The 27615-nt window shown below is 55.0% G+C and overlaps 1 protein-coding gene across 5 annotated transcripts in view; it reads right to left on the minus strand.

Annotated features, from left to right (window-relative positions):
• Positions 1-27615, minus strand: part of RGS3 (regulator of G protein signaling 3) — a 68036-nt gene that overhangs the window by 5991 nt on the left and 34430 nt on the right. For all 5 annotated transcript variants that reach the window (XM_021413652.1, XM_021413654.1, XM_021413653.1 and 2 more), the window contains 3 exons: positions 24394-24434; positions 14584-14706; positions 2119-2754 (listed from right to left, as the gene is read on the minus strand). In XM_021413652.1, the coding sequence (XP_021269327.1) occupies positions 2119-2754; positions 14584-14706; positions 24394-24434 (800 nt within the window). The remainder of the gene's footprint in view (positions 1-2118; positions 2755-14583; positions 14707-24393; positions 24435-27615) is intronic.

Genomic DNA, 27615 nt, shown 5'->3' on the forward strand with positions numbered 1-27615 from the left:
GCCAGCCCCACATCCAGCCCAGCCCCACATCCAGCCCAGCCCCACACTGCTTCCTCGGGGCACTTTCCAGGATTGCCGACCTGCGGTCGTGCCGTGGGAACCCGCTGCATGGCCCAGCAGCCCCGGGCTCAAGGCTTCTGACACTTCCTTCCATTCTGCGCCCGGGTTTCCGGAGTTTATCAGCCCCAAACAATGCAGCCCCTGCAAAGCGCCTTCCCCCCACAGATAGGGCCGGCCGGGGCGACGCGCAGCCGGGCCACGCTTCCTGCCATTGTCCGGAGAGGCTCCGCCGCGCTCGGGGACAAAAGGCAACCACCGCTGAGTCCCAGCACTCCCGGCCATAAAACAACAACCTGCCCGGACTGAGAGCAGTGGGAGGCACAGGGAACTGTGGGCACAATGGGATGATCCCATAAATAATCTCACTTGGTGGACGAGGCGAGGCCACTGGGTGCCGTAGTGCTGCAGGCAGTGCCGGGCCTGGGGGGATGCAGAGGGGAACTGTACATCTGCGCCAGATCTGGAAAACCTGGAGGGTTTCACTGGGCTCCTCCAAATGCACGGAGCTCCAGAAGTCCCTCCCAAGTGTAGGCAGGGGAATGGCTGTGGCAAAAAAGCCCCATGTGCACGGTGGTTGAGGCAGGGAGAGGTGGAACAGGAGGAGCAGGCAGGGGACCAAGGGGCTCCAAGGGCAAATTATGCTCCGGGAAATGGCAACCAAGGTGGCTTTTGAAGCATCAGGAGACTGGCATGGAGAGGGTTAATCCCATCCTGGGTTTAACCCACGGTGCTGTCGCTGTCGTGCTTGGCGGCACACACAGCTCTGCACCAGCACCTCCTGCCAAGAGGTGGAGCAGCATGCAGCGCGGTCCCGAGCACTGCAAGGTGCTCTCAAGCGGTGTGATGTGGTCCTGAGCCATGCAACAAGGTCCTGAACCATGAAACAAGGCCCCAGGCTCTGCAACATTGTGCTGAGCCATACAACAAGGTTCAAAGCCATGCAACAAGATCTCAGGCTGTGCAACAAGGTCCTGAGCCATGCAGCAAGTTCCCAAGCCATGCAATGTGGTCCTAAGCCGCGCAGTGCAGTCCCAGGCAGTGCAGCGTGGTCCCGAACTGTACCATGCAGCCCTGAGCCATGCAATGCAGCCCCAAGCAGAGCCCTGCCCATGGCAGGTCGGGCAGAGCTGGGTGCTGGGAAGGCACACGGCCCCTCACCCAGCAGGAATGGGGCAGCAGCACATCTCACACACCATCTTTGCAATGGCAGCTCGACCCCTATAAATAGTAGCGATGCCAAAGCACGGCCAGTCCCATGCAGAGCTCCTGCACGCTCCTATGTGTGCCAGTGCTGCTCTCCAGTGTCTGATGCACAGCAGTTCCTCCTCAGCCTATTTAGGATGGGCTCTCTGCAAGGACCAAAGCCCTGCAGGAGGCACCCAGCTGCCAGTGTCCCTGAGCACAGCAGGGATGCCGGGTCAGGGGAGGCTCCCTGGAGCCCAGCTTTTCCCTGTTCCTGCCGCAGTGAGCTGCAGTTTGCACGTGCAGACACATGTGCTCCTCTCCCTCTGAGCATCTCAGCAGACAGCAGCTCCGCAGCCCATGGGATCTGTTGGCACCGTGGGAGTTGCTGCCCCAGCACCAGCACCTGGTGACATCCCCAGGGTGCTGAGTGTGCCCCGGAGCTGGGGATGGGACACTTGTAGAATCAGAATCATAGAATGGTTCGTGTGGAAGGGACCTTTAAGATCATCTATTTCCCAACCCCCCCACTGTAGGCAGGGACACCTCCCACCAAACCAGGTTGCTCACAGCCCCATCCAGCCTGGCTTTGAATGCCTCCAAGGAGGGGGCATCCACAACCTCTCTGGGCAACCTGCTCCAGTGTCTCATCACCCTCACAGTAAAAATTTCTTCCTAACATCTAGTCTAAGTCTACCCTCTTCCAGTTTAAAGCCATTTCCCCTCGTCCTGTCACTACCTGCCCTTACACTCCTGGCCTGTCAGACACCGACTGAGCCACGGTGTTGGAGAGCAGGGCCACACACAGGGACACCCCATGCTGGGGATATCACCCACCCCAGGGCCAAGCTGCAGAGCCAGCACCGACCCACGTACCTTCCTGTGCCCCGAGAAGAGCAGGCTGAGCTGGTGGATGGAGCCGCCGTTCTTGGTGAGCTCCTTCTTGAGGGTCCTGGGGGAGGGCAGGGCCCAGTGCCCCGCGCCGCCCTGGCTGTCAGAGCAGTTGAGCGTGGTGTCGGAGGTGAAGCAGTGCCCCTTGGCCTCCTGCAGCAGGCTGCCCTCGCTGTGGGTGCGGCGCCGCAGGGAGCTCTGCACGCTCAGCGTGTACACGGGCTGGCAGCCCGACGTCTCGATCATGCTGCTGCGCTTCGCCTCGCTCCGCTCCAGGTAGTTCTCGTCGCTGTCATCCTCTTCATCCTCCTCATCCTCTTCTTCGTCCTCCTCATCTTCATCCTCCTCGTCCTCACCGTCCGTGGTGCCGCCGGCTGTGCCCACCACGCTGAAGGAGCTGTCGAGGCGCAGCTCGGGGATGACAAAGGCCGGCACGGAGCTGGGCTGCTCCTCTCCCTTCTCGGCAGCCGCCGGCTGCTTTTCGGCTGGGACGGGCCCCTGGGCGGCTGCTGGAGCCTCAGGTGGAGCCGGAGCCTCTGTGGCCGGAGGAGCATCGCCTGCAGCCGCCCTCCTGTCCTCCAAGTGCATCTGCCCCGGCTTCTCGGCGTCCGTCTCCAGCATCTGCCCCGGGAGAAGACAAAGGAGGATGAAGGCAGGAGCACCCCGAATCTCTCGCTGGCAGCCCTCCCGTACAGCCTCTCTGCTCCTAACACCCAGCACAAGGCAGGGGTGCTCCTACAGCACTAACAGGGCTCCAGCAGTTGGGACAGCACTGTCCCCATGTTCTCATTCCACAGCCCCCCGTCCCAGTCCTGGTCCCTGGAGCACGACATCCCCCACTATGGCTATGGGCTGGCAGCACTCCTGCAGCACTGTGGGTGAGTGGGTTTGGAGAAAATGGGGGGCAATGGGGCTGATGGCTCCAGCACAGAGACCGAGCTGGGAACATCCTTACCACGACAGATCCTTTGTCCTGCTGGGGGTCAGCCCCTGGGTGGCTGCAGCAGAGGATGGGAAAACCCAAAATGCAGCTCCAGCACCTCCTGCCCTGCGTTAAGGGCAGGAGAGAAGTGCCAGGCTCTGCACATCATCCAATTGCCCAAGGCTGAGCAGCTCAGCCCCCCTGGCCCACAGCCACCGCTGCGGGGCTCCCCGTGGCTGCACACCATGCTCTTGGAAAACCACAGCCACTCCTACTCACCCTCCTCGGACTTTCAGGCTTTCTAGGCTGCCTTCTGCCAGTGAGTGTTGCCCTTTCCAAGGGAAAAGCCTGGGGTAGTCCAAGGGAAAAAACCTGCCTGGATTTTTCATGAGCTGGGGGAACTTGTGACGTGCTCCCCCCACCAGAGCTGCTGTATCCCCACTTAAAAGCCAAGCATCTTCAGGAGCCCAATGAAAAGCAGAAATCTGGAGTTAACCAAGCCTCCACCCCTGCATAAAGCAGGTTTGATTCAAAAAAGAGTCACATCCCACTGGGAAGGGAACCTTCATATCTCATAGTTGCCAGTGCCTTGTGCTCTTTGTCATCCCAAAAGGTCCCCTCTGACACCTATGACCACGGAGAGGACCTTGCTCTGTCCCCTTACAGCCTGCCCTGCAGCAGCCAGCGATTTAGTGTCGTCTGAACTGTCCCAGAACAGCTGGATTTGGTGGGAGGCACAAAGCGAACGCTGGGTTCACTCCATCCTCGAGTCTGTTTCACTCCCCATGCGGTAATTTCTTGCAAAAGGGAATGTTTCCAGACATGCTGTGCGAGGATGCTGTTCGCACTGAGTGTTCTACTGATGCTGTTTATGTCTTATGTGTATTGCAATCACTGTCATCATTATTTCATGAAATAATTAGAGGAAAAACCCATGCAGCCCTCAGTCTAACCCTGCAAAGCCCTCCCCTTCCCTGACAGCTCCCTTGTGCTGAACATTGCTGGGTGCCCACATCAGATAAGGCTCTAGAAGGAAATGAACAGGCTCCTTTAAAATGAGAAAGATTTGGGGATGAAATTAAATTCCTGCGCTAATTCAATCAGAGAATCTGCTGCTCTTCAGCGGCACGGAAGATGTGAGCGGGAGACTTGCCACTGAGCAAGGTTTCAATCTTGGGTTGGAAGCATTGCTGGGGCTGTGAAATGCTGCCATTGCAGAAAGGGCCATGGCCGAGCTCTGCTGAACATCACCTGGTGGTGGGGAAAGACAGGGAAGGAGCGGGACAGGAGCGCAGTCACGGTCGGTCAATGAGCCCAACCAAGGCTGGAGGGACTGGGGACTTCATCAGCACAAAGCAAAGAGCCACCCTGCTGGGCAAAGCCCATCCTGGGGGAGAAAGGACAAGGCCGTGACCAGGTTTCCTTCTCACCATCACCATGGCCAAGGGGCTACAGGAGGAGATAGCAGATGGAGGCAGTGCTGATGCTGTCTCAGCAGAAAGGTGAAGGGGACATACGTCCTTCCAGCTCAAGGACTCCACCAAAACACCCCAAGATCTCCCTGCAGTAAGGGTCCCTCTCCCTTGGCAAGCATCAGAGGCTTTGGAGCTAACAGCCAATGTCCGATCCACCCACCCACAATAACTGCTTGCCCATCCTCAACAGCTTGGCTTCACTGCCCTCAACATCTCGTCACCTTGCCATCAACATCTGGGTCTGAGTCAACATCTGGCTCTTCCGCCCTCAACCTCTGGCTCACCCTGTCCTGAGCCGAGGAGCTGAGGAGCTTTCCTGCCTCCTCCCAGAGGACCTCACATCACTCTTTCAGTTTCTGTTCAGACTACATTGCCAAGGCTGCATGTCCGAAAAAGTGGAACAGAAAGTAGAGGAATGAGCTGTCTCCAAGCCCCAGCATGGTTTTTTGGGGTTGTATTAGGGAACAATGATGCTCGCTCTTAGATCAACGGAGTCCCTAGTGATTTCCCCATTGAACAACCCTCAACACACCTCAAAAAAGCCAGACTTTGCCCTGCCTACTCCAGCATCTTCAACCCTGCATCTGCACCCACTGCCTGGACTCCCTCTGCCTTTGGGCAGCTCATCATTCACTGCCACAAAGGTTTTCCCATAACCAAGAGGGAGGACGATGGCAAACCTCTGCTCCTTGGTCTGTAATTTGATGAGTTTTTTTTCTGGTCGCTGCTGCTCTGATGCCAGCAGAGAACATTTCAACCAGCAGATGAGAGTTTTTTAAGCACAGCCTCAACTTCTCCAGCACTGCTGCAAACAACATGCCCTTTGCGGTGGCCCATGGCTGGGAATACACCGGCCATGGCAATGGCACAGCTGTAGGATGAAGCATTCCCCTTGTGTCACTGGCTCTCACACGCAGCCTACTCTTGTTCAGAGGTGCCCCCAGCTCACTCACCCCAAAAAGGGCTTAACCCCATGGCAATGAGTCCATGTCCCTATCCAGGGGGATTCTGGGGAGGATGTAGCACGTTCCCTGTGCAGCAGAACATCCCTCCCCGGGGCAGATGGGATGTGAGTGAAGCACCTCCATGGAACGATACAATGGCTTGGGTTGGAAGGGACCCAAAGGATCATCCAGTTCCAACCCCCTGCCTTGGGGCCCCCCCTGCCATGAGCCATCATACAGGGAAACACCGAAGTTTCCAAAATATGTTTTTCCCAAAGTGGTAGGAAAAAAACCCTACAATTTCAGGGGGGGTTAGCACAGGACGAACTGTGCCCAGATCCATCCCATTAGAAACTTCTAACTAACATTCTCCGTAACGCTTCCGAAACTACTGATGATGAACGCCTCAAAACACAGAAAGTGACCACTAAGGATCAACTACACACACAGCTGTGGGAAGCAGCACTGAACACACAGCACAGGGCTGAGAGGAACAAAATGAAGCCAGAAACTCAAAGCAGAACTACCGAAACTTGAGAAATTTTTCATGGGTCATTCTGAAAGTGCTCCCGAGCTTCCCCCCCCGCAGCACTGCTCCTGGCCCCATCGCCGGGTCCTGCACACAGCAAGGCGTTCTGCCCATCCCCTGCTTCATTACTGCACCGATGAATAATTGATACAGAGCAATTACTGTAACAGCAAAAGCAAGCAGGGATGTATAATCCCAAGCAGCAGGACCCACGCTATAACAAAGCAGCGAGGGCGGATGGATGGCTCCAGTGAGACCCGTGGTGGTGTGAGTGCTCACACTGCCCAAAAACCTGTGCTGGGAACACCCAGGAGCCCTGCGAGGAGGAGCTGGGCTCCGTGGGAGGAAATGATCCCATGGCAGCAGCAGCCGGCACTAATCCCATTACCCCATTACCACCATCCCCAATTGATGGCTCTGGAAATGGGATCTGACTGGGGCATCGCCCAGTGCTGTCGCTGCGTGCGGGATGGAGCCCGGCTGGGAAGCTCTTGCACTCCACGTTTTGGGATCAGATGGCTGAAGGTGTCAGCAAACAGCGCAGGACAAAACCTCCCCATGCCATGTGCTTCGGTTAACATAGGTTTGACACCGACACAGTACCAAGCCCCAGACAGCCCTGGCCATCCTGCCTCCAACCCGTCCCTCCCTCCCTACAAGCACACACCCAGGTCTGCTTTCAGTGGCAAGGGCTGAATTTGTTCTCTTCTCCCCAGCACCAGTACACAGAGGGTTTCCAAAAGCCCTGGAGTGGGAAGTGCGCATGGTGGGCACACCGCTCTGCCGCCAGCCGACGTGGAGCTGGTGGTACAGCCCCGATTTGCAAGGGAATCTCAGAAAGTCCCCAGTGCTGCAAACGTCCCCTGGTCCCCCCACACCATGCTGCTCGTTACCAACCCACCCTCCCAGTGCAGCCCAAAGCCAGATGGAGCCGTAGGACACCCAGGAGACAGCGAGGACCAGCCCAGCCCAGGGGTGCAGAGCAGATTCATTTAATTTAAAGGACATCGGTGCTGCCGACAGCACAGCACAGACCTGCCTGGAAGAGAGCACAGCCTGTGGGCTGCAGATGTTGCAAGCAAAACGTACCAGATGCGGGTTCAGTTGCATCCCAGCTGGAGCAGCATCTCCCTCCAGCTCCGGCCCCGACGTGTGCCCGCAGCTCAGCGCGGCGGATGCTGGTGCAGCGCTTGGCTCTGCCTCCACGGTTATTAATGTCTGTGTCAGGCAGTGGCTGCAGCCGCCCCAGCCTCTCCCAGACACCGCTCCCTTGTGCCCCGTGTGCTATTTACGGCTCTGTGAGCGGTCCCTGGAGCCTTGGTTACCTGCTGATCCCAGCAGACGTCCACTCTGCCTGGAGGGAGAGCCGTGCATCACCCTGAAACCCGCTTTGCAGCTCCCGTTCTCCTGCCCTCCTCTGTCCCTGGGCGATGCTGAGCCTCAGACCAATTTCGGTGCTGCTTAACAAAACTCCACTTCAGGTGGGCGGTTGTTTTTTTTCCAAACTACTTTCCATGGGAAAGGGACAGCTCTGAAGCAGGAGATGCTTCGCAGCACAGTGTGCTGTGGTTTATCCGCACTGCAGCACCGCTCGCTGATGGATCCCCACCCCTGTGGGCTCAGGGGTGTCACCACCCCAGGGGTCATCATGTTTAGGTGCCCAGCTGCTCCCCCAGCTCAGCATTTGGAGATACAGCTCTGGTGTGCCCAAGCAAGGCACCCGCCGTGGTCTGCAGTCTCCCTGACTGGGAAGCTGGGCTGGAAGGCAGCGAGATGACGTCTGGGTCATAAATATCCCTGGCAGTAAGAAAGTAGAGGGATGGGAAAGGAGAAGAAAGAAAAAGATCCCGTCACTGGCACCAGTGCAGCAGATATCAGAAAGGGGCACAGTCAGGACGTGGACTTGAGCAGGTCCTGCTGCATCCACCTTTCAGTCCTGTTCTGACCCCGAGCAAAACCCCAGCTCTTTCCCGTATCCATATGATCGCAGTGGTCACAGCTTGCCCAGGTTGCTCCCAACTACTGCTGCCAGTCCCAACCCCAGCGTGTCCCCAGGAGAGCCCCAGAGCCCAGTGATGATGGTGTGGGGGTGTGCTGACATCCAGATGAAGGTGTTCCCAGGAGAGCAGCCCAGTGGCCATACAGAGACATCAGCCCCAGCTCAGCTGAGCCCACAGAGTGCCACCATGTATCCCTGTGTCCCCGGGGCTCAGCCCTCAGCATCCTTGCTCTCTCGGGGCAGCAGGCTGAGGTTGTGTTGTGTGGTGCTGGCTGCTCTTATCAGCAGGGGCAGAGCACTGACCCCTCTGAGCAGGATGAGGGACGTGGCAGCAGGATGGACTCAGCCATTGCAGAGCTGTCGTGAAGGACTCATCCCAGTGTCACAACAGGACCACGAGGTGGGCTCTGGAAACCACTGCTGCTGCTGGTGTGGATGATGGAAACGGCTACCTTAGAGAAGAGGATCTGGCTGAACAGCTGTGCCCATGACCAGAGCTGTGCCCAAAGGAATCCCAGTGGTGCCGAAGACACCCAGGGTAGCTCTTAAGCCCAACACAACTGACTGAGGTCAGCAAGCCTTGCCCTGCTGCTGCAGCAGGAAGGTGTCTGCCATGGGGCAGGGTGCTGAGGGTCCCACAGGGAGAAGAATTAAGCTGTGTCCCGCTCCAGCACCACTGTAGGCATCACGGCCCAGAACCCCCCCAGCACTTCAGACATTTCATGGTTCACGTAACTACTGCAAAGGCAATGGTGACACCCCCTCCTCAGGACCACCTCGTTTCCCTGGAGCACTGCTGGGTCCCCGCACCCTAACGTCCCCTTATCAGCATTTCAGCAGTGAGAGCAGCACTGCAGCCCTGCTCATGGTGCCAGCTCGAGTGCTTCCAGCGCCTGCATTAAATCACAGCAGCGCTGGCTTCAACCACTTAGTCTGTGCCTTTGACAACCCCGTGCAAATGATCTCAGCGATGCTCACCCCCCCAGGCTGCTGGCACTGCTCCCTGCAGCTCCCTGGCTCTCAGCAGAGCTCTGGGGATTCAGGAGAAACAAGCTGCGAGGATTTAGAAGTGTCCCCAGCTGCGACAGAGCTGCTGGCAGCTGCTCGAGCCCCCGCTATGCTGCCAGGTCCTCCTGCCTGGGGAATGTGGCACTGCACACAGGAGGTGCCAGAGAAACAGGAGCTGGTGTTTGCCAGAAGGGAGAGGTCTGCTCTCCTAATGGCTTTGAGTCCAGCTAAGCAAATGAACAAATAAAGCCAGAGCCATGGCTGTCTGTTGGCCCATCTGCTCCACCAGCACACGCGTGCCTCGGGAGCCCACAAGCAGCTGTCTTGTGTTGGTGGCCCAAACCGTGCCTCTGTGGCACCATCGAGCAGCGGACACAGTGTAAAGGAGGCAGCGCCTGGGGATGGGGGAGATGTCAGGAAGCTTGGTGCACAGCACCCCACCCTGCTCCAGCAAATCCCTGCTGCCCCATGCTTTGCACCACATCGCTGAGCCTGGGGCTGGGAGTCAGCTGCTGTGCAACAAGGGGGTGGGGGGTGACAGAGCTCCAGGAGCCCTCAGCACCCACCCAGGCTCACTTGCATGGCAGGGAGTTTTGGGTCAGGCCAAGACCCTGCATTAAAAGGGCCCCTAAATTCATAAAGTGATGTCTGGGACATGCTTTGAAGCCTCACACGGAGCTGCAGCAACCCCCCACAGAGCATCTGGGGCTTCTGCCCATGAAAGAGTGCCATCGACCCAACAGGAAGGCTCCTCCATTGCAGCCCAGGAGAGCAGACTGCAGACGAGACCACACTAAGCACTTGGATGGATCAATCTGGATCTAACTCTTCTACGGTTACAGCCTCATTCACACACATTACCATCTATTTAATTCCTGTTCTGGCTGAATTAAAGTCAACGTGTTGTCCTCCTGGCCTGAGGGTGCCAAGGGAGAGCTCTGCATCTCAGTGTGCTTGGAGGTCACTACCACAGATTCAGGGTCCTGCTGGCTTCTGATGGCACAGGGATTTCCATCAAGGACAGTTTCCTCCTTCCTTCAGTGGTTGGAGGTGGGCTGGAACACTGACTCACACCACAGGGTCATTCCCATAGCCTCCCAAATCCATGGCATTACTGACACAGCCTTTGGCTGCTGCCCGTAAATGAGTTTTTCCGGCCCAGGGTGAGAGCCAGGCTGTGCTTGCCGGTGTGGAACAACGCATTTATTTGCTTTCCTTTCATAACCTGGCTCACAAGCCCTGCCAGATGAGGCTTTAACCCTTATTGGGGCAGAGTGGACCTCAGTAGTTTCTCCTCCTGACAGCAGGAGCAAGGCGCTGAGAGGGCACGGGGCAGAAGCCAGGCTGGCCCTGTAGGTGCTGTCATGATATGGATCCAAAAGCTTTGGTCCAAAAGCAAAGTGAAAAGGTGCAGAATCCTCCCTCCCGCCCCTCAAGCAGCCGATGGTACTGAGCTCAGCCCAGCTGTCCCCAGCCCAAGTGCTTGTCGTGGCCACCACCAGCCCATGGGCGCACACGGCACCCCTCCAAAGGAAGGTTTTGGAAATAAAGAGAAACGTGCTGCTGAGGGCAGCAAGGTGCTGGGCACAGGGATGTGGGCACACGGCGAGGTGGGTGCCTGGGCACAGGGAGTCCTGGGGTGAGGAAGAAGGAGAGGAAGCAGGGCATGGGGCTGCTCCCTGCCCCCCTGCCTGCGCATCCGCTGGGGCAGTCCTGGCGCAGAACCCTCCCCGTGTCACTCCAGCCCTGGTTTCAATCATCTCTCGATTACACGCAGTTTGCTTTCGTTGACAGCACATTTACTTGCACTTGTCAAGTACGCTGTAAATAGTGAGAGAATCAGCCCTGCCCTTCCTGATCAGAGCAGCGGCCAGGAAGGGGCCGGGCGCCTCGTTCCCAGGGCCGGCTCAGGATCGGTCCACGCCTGCTCACAGCATCAGCAGCCACGGGAGAGAGAGCGGCGGCCGCGATCCGAAAAGTGCCGAGGATCCACCACCTCCCTCAGGAAGCGACGGGAGCACCCATCCTGGGCTCCCATGGCCCAAAGTCCGCACCACCAAGTGTCCGTAATTATTTAGCTTAAGGACAATCTACATCTTTCAGACACAGCCAGCCATCATCTCCGAGGTAATCTCAGGTCACGGAGTCAGAAGGAAGAGTAATCAGCCGTTCTGAGTGTGGAAGACACAAAGAAACAAGCAGTGAGAATCAGGTGGTCGTAGCGGGTTCGTTACCTGCACGGCGCTGCGCTGCTCGGTTCTGTCCCCACAGCCAAAGCCGCTGGAGCAGCTCCAGCCCCGGTGCCTCGACCTCGCTTTGCACTGCAGATTGTCCCGTGCTAATGTGGAAACTGGAGCAGTGCAATAATGTAGGGTTAAAAAAAGCACCGCGCTCAGCGCAGATGGTCATTATTCGGCCCAAGGAGGCAGCGTCGCTAACTCGATTAATGCGTAAAGCTGCTTTTGCTATAATCACATTGCGGTGGCTGCGGCTCCTCGCCAGCCCCAGCCCACCTCCAGGCTCTGCACCGACCCGTTTGGGGATGTTTGTCATCAAACGGGGTCACCCCCCCAGTGTGTATTATGGAGCAGGTCCACAGATCCCTGCCCAGCACAACCCAAGGCAGGGAGCAGCCACCTGAGGCAGGCTCAGACCCTAGGATGAGGGGCAGGGAGGCTTTGTGGGTGGAGAAAATATCCACAACACAACTTCCGTGAGCTGCTGCAGCCACAAGATGGGCTCACCACTCGGGGAAGTTCCGCCAAGCCCTGTAGTGGTGGCAGAGAAGCCACCAGTGCCCCGCTCCCACCCATGTCCCATCACCAGGGGACGAGCCAGCAGGACCACACCAACAGTCCTGGTTATCCCCAGGGCTGATGCTGCACTCACTGGCAGCAAAAGCTCGTCAGGACCACGGTGGGACCACCACAGATTTGTCCCTCCTGGTTTCTCTTCCTGCACGCCCAGAAACAGACACACCACACATGTGGTGGCTCCAGCACCCAGCATCTTCGCCTCCCAGAGGAGGTGACAGTGGCTGTCCCTGAGCCAGGAGGACCTCATGCAAGTCCTGCCCTACTTGGGCATGGTTCTGGGGCCCCGAAAAACCAAGAAGTGCCATCCCAAAGCCCTAAACTTGTCTTCACTCCCACAGCTCCAAGAAGTCACCGATGTACAGCTGTGCTCGGCCAGTCCAGCCCCTGCTCTCCAGACAGGACCATCCCATTGCAGAACCTTCACCTCATCACAAAGCATATGTTTTGGAAAGGGCTCGGGGCCGCTAGCAGCATAGCTGTGCAGAAGGGAGAGCTGTGCCCAGCTGGGGGGCTGGAGGAGCTGCTCTCTGCTCCAGCAGCATTACTTGGCTCTGGTGCGCAGCTGGCATGCCACACATCTCTGCCTGGTACCAAGACCACACCAGCCCGGGGCTCCTGATGCCCAACAAAGCCACGTCCCAAGACGAGCTGCCTGCTGCCAAGCTGGAGCAAATCTGAAGGCCATACAAACCAGATTCCCATTTGGAGCAGAAATCAGCCATGCAGAAGCTGACATTTCCAGCTTAGTTTGTCTGCTCACAGAAGGTAGACACTGCCTGCTTTCCTTAAATAGGCCCAGTATCAAATGCCTTGCAAGCAACGAGAGGAAGCTCCAGGATCACTACTCCTTTCAAGCCAAGGCTGATCTCCCTGCACGCACCCTGCTGCACCGCTGTCCCAGGGATGGTGCCCAACGTGTGGTGTCATTCCAAGCAGCACCCACCACTCCAATGTGTCTGTGCCTGGCTGTTTGAGAGCTGTCCCCAGTCCCTGCTCTGTTTCTTCTATTTCAGGATCAGGTTTGCTGTAAAATTGCAGCCAAGGAGGTTTATACCTTGCTGAGATAGGAAATGGGGCTCTGAGCAAAGCAAAGCACCTGGTAGTGGCTCTCATTGCTTCTTTTCCGCCTTCCAGCCCCATATCCTACCAGCAGGATTTCCATCAGCTTCAGCAAGTGTAGACAAATCCCTATCACAACACTGGAGGGCTCACCACAGCCCTCTGCTCCCCTGTTCTCTGTTCCCCAAGTCTACCTCTCTGTCACAGGGGCACAGGAAAGCCGTAGATGATACTTTTTCACCTGTCCAGTGGCCCCACAATAGCACAGGGAGCGGGCACCCCCCAGAGCTTTGCTCCGAGCCATCGGGTCTGTGGATCGAGCACAGAGCCCAGATCAGGGGACAGCCCCACACATTGCCCCGGACATGGAATCGGGTGGGAAGGGAGAGCGGAGCCCGTATCATGATGCGATGGTGATCACCATCTGCAATGCTCACATTCAAGGTGTCCCTGCAGGGCTTTGCCCCAGAGGATCCCCCGCCCAGGTGGGATGTCAGCCAGCCCAGGGCATAGCCCTGCCACCACCTCATGACAGCAAGAGATGTCGCAGAGCCTGCTCTGTCACCGTGCAGCCCCTCTGCTATTTGCATTTCTGGAGCTTGGGTTGTTAACCATGTTCTCAGGCTTTTTGCGCTGTTGCTATTTTGGTAGGGCTGAACACAGAGGAAGAGGAATCCAAAAGCTCTGCCTCCTGCGGAGACGCTGCGAGCGCTGACCTGGCGTGGGATGCTGCAGGGCAAAAGCCGCATCGCTCTGCCTCTAGGACTGACAGCCATGCAGCGAGAGCAAAAGCCAGAGCACCCTGCAGGCTGCAACAAACGGCCCCATGGCACAAGCACTGCTTCATCACCGTGCACAGCGAGGTAGTCGGGAGCTTTGCCCCCAGGATGCCCAATTGCATCTCTTAAAGCACTTTATATGCTCAGCACAGCATGTTCCTCTCATCCCAGCGCAGCAGTCCCCCACCACTAGTCCAGCCCCAGCCCTGAGGCACCAAACGGCTCCAGCACAAATGGTTCCACGCAGCCCCTCAGTGGAAAGGCTGCCATGCACCAAGCAGGTGGAGGTGCTGACCGCATTCGCACCAGATAGACGCTCCCTGCGTGCTTCAAACCCACTTCATGCACACATTTCTCCTGCCAGCCCTTCTGAGATCACGCTCCTGGGCCAGCCTGAAGCTCTTCAGTGTGGGAAAGCACCGGTGCTCCGTGCTTACCACCAACAGCAGCACTCAAATGACCTTCCCATGCTGTGGGACCCCGAGCATCACAGTGTGTCCAAGCGCACAGAAGGGACGCATCTCCACACCGCTGCTCCCATGACCCCAGTGCCTTTTGACTGGGACCCAGAGCTCACAGCCTCAGCCACCCCCTCAGCACCGGGCCCTGCCCTGCAGCCAAGTTCTCCAGAAAGGCCACGCGATGGGTTGCATGGCCTCAGCTGTCCAAATACAGATGCTAGGAGGCGTCAGAAGCAGGCAGTGCTGCTCGACTCAGCTCAACGGATGCAAAAGCAATCACTGCCTCCCTGAGCCGGGCAGGAAGCTGCAAACGCAGCAGCACTTGAATGCAAACTCCCTCCTCACCTGGCACAAAAACCGGCTCCAGAGCATCACTGGAGCACAGCCCCATGGCATGCAGAGCCTTGCAGCGCTCTGAGTAGGGGTTCAATCAGGGCTGCACCGCACCGGCTGCTTACCTTGCTCTCTGTAGGAGCCGATGCCGGATGTTGCTGCTTGGTGATGTTCTCAGCCAGACACCAGCAGATCCTCTTCTTCTGCTCCTGGGAGTAAGCCTCCAAACTTAATAAGCACTCCGACTTCTGACGTAAAGGAAACACAGGCAGAGAGAAGGTCATTAGCTGCACGGCGCAGGCCCTGGCTTTGTTTGCAAACTCCTCACTTCCAGTGTGCTGTCAGATGAACAAGGGTGTAAGGGGAGAGCTCACATGGTGCCCAGAGCTCTGGGAACGAGAAAGTAAAATAGGTGAGAACTCAGCTGCATAGGGGCTTCTCCTGCAGGCAGACAGGGAAGGCGATGGGAGCAGATTTGGCTGTAAGAGGTGGGAGCAGAGCGGTAAGGTGCAGGCAGAGCACTGGCAGTTCTGCACCCTATGCCACCACCGTGTGAACGTGCTTATTCAGCTGCACTGGGGGGAGGGGGAAATGGCTCTTTGCTGTACGCAAACATTAGCAAGAGGCCAAGTCAAAGGAAACAACACCTCGAGGCTGGGCAGGGCTGGGAGAGATGCGGGTCTCCTCCGTTGGGGCATCAGAGGAAGCTTGGAGAAGGACGCTCAGTGCTGCTCACATGTTGTCTGCAGGCAGCGTGTGGCAAGGGGGAAATGAATGGAGAGACAGGAGGGGAGCCTGGGAGCCCATCCCTGGGAGCCCATCGTGAGCTCCAGGGCCTGCTGCTGCCCCTCGTGCCCCATCCTTACACAGCCCCATCGTGACAGGGACTTGTTCCTCACGTCTTCCTTGGGCCGAATCCCAATCATTTACAAAACTGCCTGAACAAATTCCCTCACAAATGCTCTTACACTGCTCATGTCTCATGCTAAAAATGAAGCGTTAGCAGCAACTGATGCCGATCAGGATATTGCAGTACTCGCTTTTAAAAAGGGCCAAGAATGCCTGTTGGGTTACCTCCATCTACAGCCGGATGTGAAAAAAAGTGGAACTTTGGGACAGAACTGCAAAGAAAGAAAAAAGTCCTGTACTAAAATGGGATGAAAAAAGCCTTTCATTCCGCCTAGGATTTCCTTGCGGAGTGGCAGCTCTCTGCCTTGCCTGCTTTTCCCAGAAAGGTCAGACAAAACTAAGGAACTTGCACTTTGTGACTCCAGAGACACAAAACTGAAAGGGGAAATGCTGTTTAGTCACACCATTTAAAACTGTTTGCATTGGATTCTAACTCATTCATGTGTAATCCACAATTCCTGCCATAGAGGTAAACAAACCAGCCTCCCATGTCAGCTCTAGATAAACAGATCACTAGTCCAGCTCTCTACCCCCTCTAAGGAGACTTCTGAAGAGTGAAGTTTTGATTTTTCTTATGTCTGTGCTTCACCACGTCTATTCCTAGAGCAGAAATGGGCTTAAACATGGAAAATGCATGCACAGGCCGATCTATACCCAAAACCAAACAGAGGACACAAGGTGGTGTGACTCCATGCCCTCAGATCCCGATAGCTCTGATGCTCTGTCGGAACAGCAGTGCTCCCTCCCACAGCTGATGTCTGGGTTTCCCCCCATCCCACCAGCAGGCTATAGCACCATGACACCCACCCGACTCCAGAAAAGCATTTAATCTTTCCTCCTTTCAGGGGAAAGGACAGGTGCCCATCCACATGCTGGAAATCCAGGCTAGCACTTACCCACCCTGCACTTGAGGCAGAAGCAAATGATGAGGGCTCAGAGGAGCTTTTAAGCGTTTAACCATCGGCACAGCTGCAGAGCCCAGTGCCACAATGATGCTGTAACTAATGCATGCTCCAGTCCCCACCAAGCTCCTACAATTCCCTAGGCACAAGGCTTAAAGTGATTCCAAGGGCATCTCAGCTCCCCCGCTCATGATGGATGCGTGGCTCACCTACCCTGCCGTGCAGCCCCTCGTTGATTTGATTACCATCCCCATCTCTCTGATTGAATTTGGCAGAAAGCGATGCTCAGCCACCACTGGCAGCCGACAGCAGAGTGCCCCTTTGCCCCCAGCCCTGCTCAGCAGCACGGCAGCAGTACAGCCAGGAGAAGGGGCAGCCCCTGGGTGCAGCCCAAGGAGGGCTGTAGGGACCATGCTGCCCAGCCCAGCCTGGAGCAGGCAACCACAGGGCTGCAGTGTGAGCGGCTGCTCTTGAGGGCGCTGGGAACTGGCCTCCCCGCTACTGTTTTCATTCAGGGAGGCTGCTGCTTTGCCTGCCAATATTTATAAAGAGAAAATAGGGTTTAATCTCACGATGCTGGGAAAGGAGGATGCAGATGGCGTGAAGGGGGTGTTTGCGACCAGATAAAGCGAGCAACTGAAGTGGCTGCCAGTGGCTTTCTTCCTGCATTCATCCCAGCGTTTTGAAAAACATGTTATTGCAGGTGCTGCTCGGTGAGGTTAGTGGACCCTGCGCCAGTGCTGGACCCTGCAGAAGAGCAGGAGGAAAATGCCGAGAGAGGAGGATGCAGAGTAGCCAACACAAACCCCAACTGTGTCCTGTTTCAGCCAAGTGCCCTGCTGCAAGAATAACCCTCAGTGCAGGACCACGTGCAGCACCAGGTGCCCGAGTGTGGCTCTACACATGGCTGTGAGGCAAAGACACAAAAAGAAGGAGCCAGTCCCACCCTGACACCTTCCAGCCTGGAGCTCAGCAACCAGCATGGCGCAGGGGCTGGTCTCATCTCAGACACACTGCTGGTGTGGTCAGGTCCCTGGGTGGATGTTTCATAGAATCATAGACCTGGGGAATATCCCAAGTTGGAAGGGAGCCACAAGGATCATCAAGTTCAACCCTGTGGAGCTTCCCCACACAGATGAGGGGATGAGCTCTGCTCCCTTTCCCAGCTCTGTTCCCCTGCAGGGTTTATGGCACGGTGGTGTGGGCCACGGTTTGCAGCCCAGCCCCTGGCTCCATCATTCAGAGCTTGGTCCATGGCCAAACTCAGCAGAGATCCCAGAGGGGAAGTACCTCGGAAACGGGTTCCAGACTACAATAGCTTTCAAATCGCAGAGAAAACCTTCCACTGGTGAAACAGCAAGCCCTGGGAATATCCTGTGCACAACACTGCCTTCATGGCCCACAGAGCTCGGTCTGATGAGAAAGTTCAGCTTGCTCCCTTGCTGGGGGGGCTGGGGGGACCATGTCTCTTCCTGTGTTTTTTGGACTGCTGGGCACACTGGTGGTGCCCAAAACACAAATGCTGGTGCTAACAGCATGGGTTCTGTTGAAAGCTGAGATGGCCAAAAGGTGAAAGGGTCTCATGGGTGCTTGAGCAGATGTGCATGGAGCTGCCACTCATGGAGCAGAGTAATCCCTGCAGAGAAGTGCGGCTCTGTGGCTTATTTCCAGGCCAAGGAGACACTATAACTGAAGGTAAAGGATGGATGCACCCCATCCTTCCTTGCCACATGAAAAGCTGGCTCTTAGGAAATGGGTTTTCTCGCTGTCCTACAGCCACCAATGGGCAGGGAGCAGGGGAGCTGCCACGTCAGCTGCACACACCTGTGACACCTGGCTCCCAGACCAGTCTGAAGGAGTTCATAAGACAACAGCCTTCATGGGAATCCCCAGCCCTGACACAAGCCACAGAGCTCCCTGGGCAAACACTACTTGGGCAAACAGAACAGGTCTACTGATTCCCATGCTGCAAAGGCCCTTCCCTCTCAGGCAGGAGGGCTCAGAACCATCAGCCCCAGCAATGGTAACACTAAGCTTACCCACCTGCTGCTGATACAGCCCCAGAGCTGAGAGTCCCTCTGTCCCCAGCATTGCCGCAGTAGAGCAAGCCCCAGCCTCCAGCAGTTCCCCTCCAAAATCACCCAATGGTGCCTGTGACTTTTAAAAAGCTCTCGAGTGCTTTAACTGCTTCCTTTTTGTCAACATCTAGGAAATGTGACCACAGAATTAGAGCCAGAAGAAAAATGTTAGAACTTCTGCTCTAAAATGTACATTTCACGGTTGTCTCAGAACTTGGATTGATGTTGAACAGCAAAGATTCACACGACCAGGGAAGCAAAGTATATCCCTGATTGTGTTTCTCCAACTGAGGCACGAACACTGCCTGCTCTGCCCAAAGAGACCTGAACTGGGAGCTGCTGTAATGCCTGGCCATGGGTTGTACCAGCCCAGGTAACTGGGCTGCTACTGGTGTCACTGCACATCTTCAACACAGGCAAACACGCACCAGCAGAAGCAGCAGTGTCCTGGGCAAAGGAGCAGCCTAGCCAACAGCTCCAGAGCCATGACTTTGTGTGCTCTGGCTCAGATCACGCACCAGGAGAGCACTGGCTTGGACCAAATAAATGTTATTTAAAGGACAGATCCTCCCAATATAACTGCAAGCATTTCTGCTGCACTGACATTTGGGGCACATCCTGGGGTGCAGGGTAGGGCTGCATCAGCATTTGGAGTAACCTGCACATTACTTCCTTATGAAACACTTCTCAGAACGTTGCCAGTCTTGCACTGGTGTTATCTCCCTGCAAGATTCAGGCTGCAGAGCTCAGATTTCTCAGTGCTGTGCACAGAGAACCCAGGAGCTGGGGCCTGCCATCCTTTGGGTGGAGGAAAAAGGAAACTTTCATTTGGGACAGAGTTAAACTGTTGTAGGCATGACATGGCACAGGGACTCAGCACGTGCAGGTTGAGCATCCAGCTTTCACGTGAGCTGTGTGACTCGAAGTGATGCGTGCCACAGCCCTACTTGGTGCACAGCCCAACAGTGCACCAGGAAGCAAAGGGAAAGTCCAAGAGCAGGAAGGGATTTCTCAGCCCAGGACCAGCTCAGTCGGTAGAGGGAGGGAGTCCCCCCGGCACCAAATAGGCCTTCAAGCAGGAAGGGGAAGGTAGAGGAGCACACTTCGTCTTCTCTCAATGTGCTTCAAATTAATGCAATGAAACTGACAGGAGCAGACAGTAAGGAGCGTAGATTTTCTCTACTTAAGTCCCTAAGTATGACCAATTCAACATTTCTAACCTTGGCTGCAGTGTTTGCTCTACCGTGACCCTCAAAGAGAAATGAACCTCGAAATCCCAGAGGATCTCCCACCTTCCAGCAGCACAACATTCCCCAGCCACAAGCTCACCTGGCAAACAACACAGTCCATGAACCTGACAAACAACATCTTTTTACCTATAGCAGATGAGAGGAAATTGAGACAACTTCAAGCGAGCACACAGCCCACAGATAACCACACTCTCTCCCACTCTCTCCCATCCTGCACGTGGTACCCAGCACCAGCTGACACTGATGGAGAGTTTCAGGAGTGATGAAGGCATCGTTCAGGCTGCTCCAGTCCCACCAGGGAGCTGAGGAACTGAGAAGGTTCCACACAGAGGAGCCCAACCCAGGCCACCAGATCTCCAATAATGCCAGGAAAAAGGAAAAAGGAAACAGGTCCCTCAGCTTTGACTCACTGCCAAAACTATCTCACTTCGGGTGGAAACAAGTTCAGCCCCAAACACAAGACTTACAGTTGTCACTACTGGGTCAGGACAGAGGGATGGAGAATATCTCATCTGTAGTTGACTGTATCCCAAAATTTTATCACTACTGATGCCATCCTTCCATTGCAGGAGCTCACAGCCAGCAATTGCCCTTTTCCCAAGAGGCCTTTCTCACTTCTGACCCTTGCAACCTGTGTGCACAGTCCTTTCCCCATGATCTATGGAAGCTGCATTAGCTTTCACCCACCCTAATGACTAACGACACTGCTCTATCACTGATCTGCCTCTGTATCACCTCCTGCTTCCTCAAACTTCCAGCCACATGCACATGTAATCAGGCATGATTTGCTGTTTTTACCATACCAACAGTAATTCTGAATGCAGTGAAGCAAGAGCCAGGCTCCCCAAGTTCTCCCAAACAGAGCAGTGCTTACAGAAGATGCTGTTGATGTTTAAAACCAGAGTTTTTAACCATTGATTACGTACGACCACAATTTCCCGTCTTTCTAGGTTTTCAGGCCAGGTGTTGCATCATATCAAGGCAAGCGCCTCTGAGGGCATCTGCTCCAGTTGTGCTCTCCTTGCACTTCTCTTTCTGTCATTAATAAGACCTCTCTATGTTCTTTACCAAACAAATCCACCATAGCCGCTCTGTTGCGCTGTACAGGTTTGATATCAGCTCCTGGCAGCCCTTCCACCTTTGCCCTCATTACCAAACCACCTGTCTAAATGTCCCCTAGGTCTGCCAAAAAGTGCCCCAAAAAGTTCCTGGCAAACCGCTCTGATGACACGTCCAGAACTTCAAATTTATGCAGGGACAGACTGTCTACCATGTCCCTGAGCCCTTAAGTCCTCAGTAAACTGCTTGTCCAGGTTCAGATTCCCTGCACAGAAATGGGAGCCTGAAGGGAATGAAAATTTGCAGTGCTCTGTCCTGGGAGGAACAGAGGACACTTTGGGGAATTAATTCTCCCATGGAGCAAGCTGGGACATCCTCAGTGAAGAGTTGTGCACATTTACACAAGATTGCTGCTTACTGCAAGGGTTCAGCTCAAAGGGAGAGCCGTGCAAAATGTGCCCCTGCCAGCACCTGGGACACAGGCTCATTGTCTGAGGGTGCAAACAGGAGCGGTGCCCACGGGACCACACAGCACAGGGATGTCCCTGCACACACCCAGGGTGGGGGACAAGCTGGGACAATGTCATTTCACTGATGCTTGCCTACAGGATCTCCTGCATGGACAAACCAAGACTGAGCCCAGATGCAAGCATTAATTTGCTCAGGTCTGTAAGTGTGCTCGTTGCAGCAGGCCAACAAGCATCTGCTGGAAAGATTTTCTGTCAGAGCAATTTCCCTAGAGAAACACCAGTGTCTGCGGATGAAAACTTCCAGAGAAAACGATCGATTTTGCTAGCGCTTTTACAATGAAAAAACTTAATGAGCTCTTTGATTTTAAGTCAGTTTGGTCTGAACATGTTGGGCTTGAATCAAAAAATCTCAAACAATGCAATAAAACCCTGATCTGCAGTTCCCTATCAGTGGGATATTTCCGGAGCAGGGAAGGGTGTGAATGCAGCCCCGGAGCATGCTCACACCCCAGGACAGGCTCCCCAGGGGCTGCCGCTTCCCACCACGCAGGGGATGTTCCCCATCCCATGTTCAGCATTTCCCATGCTGGAGGCCGCGTGCCCCACTCTTTGCAGGACCTCCAAACACTGCAAATTCACACCCTGCAGGGCCAGCAAAAGAAACACCGCTCCTGCTGTAAGCTACACCGGGCGATGGGGATCAGTTTGCCATCTGGCTGTCAATGCCCACCGAGCACAGGATTTAAGCCCTGTGAGTGATTTATTTACACATGATTGGACAGGATGACCAGCAGCAGCTTCTCTCCTGACACATCAGTTTCCCTGAAGGTTGGAATATTCTTTCTCGTTTAAAATAAATTAAGCAACTCCTAGGCATTTTGATACATGCTTCCATTTTGGATTGCACAAAGCACCATTCCTGCAGCAAACACTAAGCCCCACGGACTCCCTTACAACTCACAGCAGTACTGAGTGCATGAAAGCTCACTGCGGATGATTTGTGGGTAAGAAGCATTGGTACAAGAGCTGTGTCACAGCAGTGCGAGGGACACATCTGCCCAGGTCACAGGGACAGAGGGGCTCAGGTGATGACCAGCACCAAGCCCAGCCCCATCAGCTCCATCCCAGGACAATGCGCTGCTGGCCACTGGCTGCAAACTTCAGGATCGGAGAAATGTCCCTCAGGGTGACATGGGGCATAAGAGCCATGTCCACACGAGCATCCTTCCCTTCTGCATCCTTCCTCCAAGCTCTCTAGCTGCTACAAGTTGCCGGGGGTGGGCAGTGGGACAATTACATCAGGACCCAGGCACAGATCACTGCTGCATTCCATCTGTGAGACCACAAGGGTTCCAGGAGGGTGCCAAGGCCATCGCTGTGCTGGGGACACCCCTCTGAGTCTCCCACAGCCCCGAAGCACAGCCAGCTGCTCTCTGCAGGACACCATCCCTCTCATTCCCACAGACCAAGAACGTGAGCTTTGCACAAGGTGACTCACAGGAGCATGGCTGTGACTCAGGGGACATCACAGCCCCATGTGCCAGTTTAACACAGGGGTGCTATGCCGGGTCCCAGCCCCAGCTTTCATTTAGCAGCAGACCTGGCCTCCAGTACCCCCAACCGCAGACATAACCTTAGCAGCACAAAGCAATGCCCCCCAGCCCAGCAAGGCGTCCGAGACATGCTGTGCCTCTGTGTGCAGGAATGCCTTTGGAAGGGACTGTCCCCTCCCTTCCTTCCATAGGCTCCCTCATTTACCCAAGCTCACACCCATGCAGCCCAGCATCTGCTCTGTGCAGATCCCAGGGCTGTGGTCTGTATGTCACAGCTTCCCAGCAGAGCACTCACGGGGGCACCAGGATGGCACTGTCCTGCCTGCATGCTGCTGACTCACTGGCATGTCCCATTCTTTCTTCATCTCAGCTTCCCCTCTTGAACCAAATGTGCCTATTGCCAGAGTCCCTGACAAGCCTGGAAGTGAACTGACACAGCTTCGGGTACAAGCACCCACTGCTGGGTATGGCACAAGGCTGCCTGCCCTGAAATGCCCTGGGTGGACAGGAAGAACAAGAATGGTTTTAGAGAGATCATAAATACAGCCTGGAGGAAAGAAAGTGTTTCACATTTCATATTTCAATCAGCAGAACCACAAGAGCCACGGCCACTGCAGCCCATCAGGAAAAAGCTACACCCTTCACTACATCTCACCCAAGAGGAGCCTTCCCCTCCCACAATCCCATGAAACACAGCCATTTCTCATTTGGTTACTTCAACTTAGGGTTCCAGAGCCTCTAAATTAAATGTCAGGCTCCAAATGCATTTTTCCAAGCACATGAGAAGATGCAGGCAGACACCGGTCTCCGTGCTGAGCAGGCAGCTCCCACTTGACTGCCCCAAGTAGAAATAAAGACAAGGAAGGAGCAAGGGTGGACCTTCAGGAGAGCTGTCGGCACACGGTTACGCAGCCAGCTGCACTTTGGCCCTAGTCCCAGCCGCCCAAGGTGAACAACTTCCACCCCGAGCGTTTTCATCTAACTTTCACAATAGCTTATTATGTTGCGTGGCTGCTGAGCAATGTGTGCCTTTCTCCTCAGTGCCCTGGGGATCTTTCCCAGACCCAGATTTCCACCCTGAAAACACAAGGCCTTGAAGCCAGGAACAAACTAAAGTCAAGTTGAAAGGAAAAATAAAAATAAAAAAAAAAAATTAGCCGCAGCACCCAGTGACTAGGGAGGACCAGTCACTGTGAACCAATTCTCCTTGGCTGCTTCCCAACACAAAAGTAACTGTGTCAACGTCTGAATGATTTCAAATCTGTTTAGAGCATTCAGCCACACACATTTTTAAAGCTACGATTGTGTGTCTCTGACACTGGGCTTCCTTATTTTATCTGAGGGTTTCAAAGCTGGGTGCTTGAAGACAAGGAGAGGAAGATGCCTAATGAATAAAGTGAAAACAGCTGTCACAGAACCCTTGGGTGAAAGAACCCCAAGAGAAATTGGAGGGGAGATGCAGTGAGTAAGGTACACAGGGGAAGGGAAAAGCAAGCCTGTCCTGGGGCTGCCCATCCTCTCCCAGCTCATAGATTCCTCTTAGCAGCTTCTTATTAATATATTCTGGCTACGGATGTCATGTTTCTTTTCCAGACCTCTAACAAACTAATAAAAAAGGAAGTTAAAATCAACCAGCCCCAGCAAAAAGAAGCAGAGTTGTTAGTACGTGTCCAGCTCCCACTGGAAAGTTAATTTGGAAACCAGCAACACTCACCTCTGCAAGGTAAAGGATGCAGAATTTCCGATCTTCTGAACCTACAAAGTAGAGAAAACAGGATCAAAATTAAGCGACAAGTGCATTTCTGCATGCAGAGACACTGGCAGAGGAATTGGCTAAGAGACAACTTTTAATGAATATTTATTGTTGTCATCCCACAGTACCAGGCTGCGCTCTGGGAGTGATGTATGCTGCATCTGCAGGGCCATGAGCCACGCGGGCTGCAATTGCATGGTTTTCTTGCATGGACTCACTGTGCTATCACAGATTTTCCTGTGAGTCCTTTTGGAAAGAGGTTTGATTTGTTCAGGGGCCATATGTGGGCTCTCCTGCCTGATCTCCCACAGCATGTGCAGCCCAATTCTTTTGCAGGTGCCTGGGCACCAGGGTCAGATCTTTCTACATCATTACAAATGCTTTGCTCCCAGGACTCACCAGAGCAGCTCCCTTTCCTATATCCTTGTTCATTCCCAGCTTCTCCCCTTGAGCCCTTGGAACAGGCAGCTGTAGCTCTGCCTGGTGCTGTATGTCACAGTCTCCATCAATGTCAGGAGCTAGGGTCAGCTCTTCTTCAAGCATATGGAGCCAAACCCCAGGGCATGGGGAAGCAACAGACGGGGCATGAGAAGAGCCCAGCCTTCTCCACAGGGCCAGGGGCTGCTCCCCGAGCTCCCTCCCAGGGCTTTGGGAAGGGAGATGGTGCTGGATGCTCCTCATCAGGAAGGCTTTGACGAGGCCCGTCCTGGCTTTTGCTCCCCGCCAGCAGGACATGAGGCTCCCCAGCCCCAAGGAAAGCTTCAAGCACACATCACCTCACAGGAGGACACAATGCCACCGCAGGACAGAGCCCCACAGCTCCAAAGCAGGACATCCCACATCCAGAGCCAGCTGTGCCGCCGCACTGCCCCCAGCATGCCCTACCAAGGCTTTGTCCTTGCTAGCGTGCCACACTGCTGGGCAGCAGCTTTCATAACCCCTTTAACGATGTTATCTCTGCCGTGAGATCAGCCCTGCAGTCTGGACATGGCTGCAGATCCTATTTGAAGCAGCAGCAGCACGAGCTCTGCTTCATTTCAACATCCCATGCTGCGCTAGCAATGGGAGCAGGCTCTGAATGGTGGTGGAGGTAGCCCACTGCCAAGGAGTGCAGCTGCAGCCCAGAGATCAAGATGGGGACTATGACCCACCAAAGGGCCATCTGAGTCCCTGCACAGGCAACACGAAGCCCATGAGCAAGCACCCAAAGCCATGTGCTGGACATCTCCAGCTGCCCTTTATGGAGGGCAGGCAAGGCAAGGTGATGCTGTAGTGTAACAGCCTGGGTTAAGTCCCCACTCTTTGAAACTCTGTGCATTCCTTCCAGCTTTCTATAGTAAGGAGTGACCCCAAAAAAGCCCAAAGCCATCAGAATTAAGTTTCCTTCAGAATTCCCCTCTGACTCTCCGTGTCAGCAGCCTCCCCACCCAGCAGGCTCCAGACCCATCCCACAGGGGCCTCGCTGCCTCACGTGGCCAAGCAGCCCAGTGCCTATTGCACACCCAGAGCAGCCAGCCAGCCAGGGCCAAAGAGCTGCTTAAATCCCATTTTTTCCACAAGGAATTGCCTTTAGCAGGAAAGAAAAATGGGAACTGTAAGACTCCCGTGTCTTCCCAGCCCCACAGCTAGGCTTTTGTCAATGCTGAACCCTGGAGAGACTCACACAGGGCCCTGTCCCCTACCCAGCACCACTGCTATCTTTTTTGACAGCTGCGCAATGTGTACTCAGCCACAGTTGGTGAAATGCTAAAAGGAAATAAGCAGGAGAAAAAAAAAAAAACTCCTTTGAGATATTTTGGTTTCATGTTGATGCATCATGACAGGGATTGGCTCAGGGTAGGGACTTACTCTCAGGGTAACCTGATCCATTCCTGCCCCATGGCTGGGCTGGGCAGGCTCAGCACAAGAGGAGCGCATGGCTTTTGTAGGAACACGTCCCCCTCCCTTGCTAAGCCCTGAGCACTCAACGCTGGCACGAGGGCTGGGTGACACAGAGCTCCCAGCACAGCAGCGGCTGTCAGCACTGCTCTGCCCACCTGCCCCGTGCAACCCACAGAAAGCACCCTCTGGTTGCAGGGCTTAGGTGGTACACACCAGGTGTTGGGTCAAAAGGATGGGAGAAGTAGGAAAATCAGTCCTGCCCCTTTCCACGGTGTCCTTACACAGCCTAGAGGACACTGACAGTAGCCATGGCAAGGGCACCCTGCTCCCCAGCCCACTCACTGAGGACAGCACTGCATCCAGGACCCAAAGAGAAGCTCACAGGCAAAAGCCTTGAAAATCAGTGTGGGCCTTTGGATATCTTAAAGCTGTTTGCTGCAGGACACAGTGCACGGGGACACAGGAGACAGCAAAGCAGCAGTATCCAGCCTAGGGATGGGGCTCACAGGCGGGGTCCTCACTCAGGCAGCTCCACGGGCTCTCTCCTCCCCGTCCTCAAGTCAAGCACACCCACCCAGGGGCTGGGACCCCAGCAAGGCAGCACCGTTAGCATGGAAATTCCCACAGCATCTAGTGAGGAAGCCAGCCCCATCGCACTGGAAACATTGGCCGGCGTGCTCATCAGCCATGCTCTGCTTCTAAAGCAGGAAGACAGTGCATTGTAAAGCAGATTATACTGATTTGCTTTCGCACAGTGCAGTGAGAGGCAGAAACAGGAAACATCACAATGGTCTTCAGTGTACCGGAGATGTCTCAATTGTTATACTCAGCAATACGCCTGTTCCTATTAATGTGCCATTCAGTTATGAGGAGACCAACAGAAAACTCCTGCCAAAAGGGACAGACATCTCTTTGCTTGTTCCACCCGCCTTGAAGCAGCCCTACCCAAACCTGCCTCAAAACTGACTGTGCTGGATTCCTGGTGTACAGGGGGCAGTGCGGCACGGCACAGACAAACATCCCCTTCGAGAGGCTCGTTGAGCTGCTCCAGATGTGATCTAGCCAAGTTATTACGGTAACAAGGAAATAAGCAGCAGAAAACTGCTCACAGAACCCAACTGCTCAGCATGAGGTTAGGAGACACATTCTCGTGCCGACCTGCAAACACAGCTCAGTGTGCAGAGCTGCTGCACTGCCGGGATGAACACTGGGGAAGACAGTTTCTTCCAGGAGAAGAGAAGCAGTGCAGCAGCTTTGAGAGCAGCCAGGAACCTCACGTGCACTGGAGCAGATGCTGACCAG

The sequence above is a fragment of the Numida meleagris genome, chromosome 16, assembly GCF_002078875.1.
Source record: "Numida meleagris isolate 19003 breed g44 Domestic line chromosome 16, NumMel1.0, whole genome shotgun sequence".
Classification (NCBI taxonomy): domain Eukaryota; kingdom Metazoa; phylum Chordata; class Aves; order Galliformes; family Numididae; genus Numida; species Numida meleagris.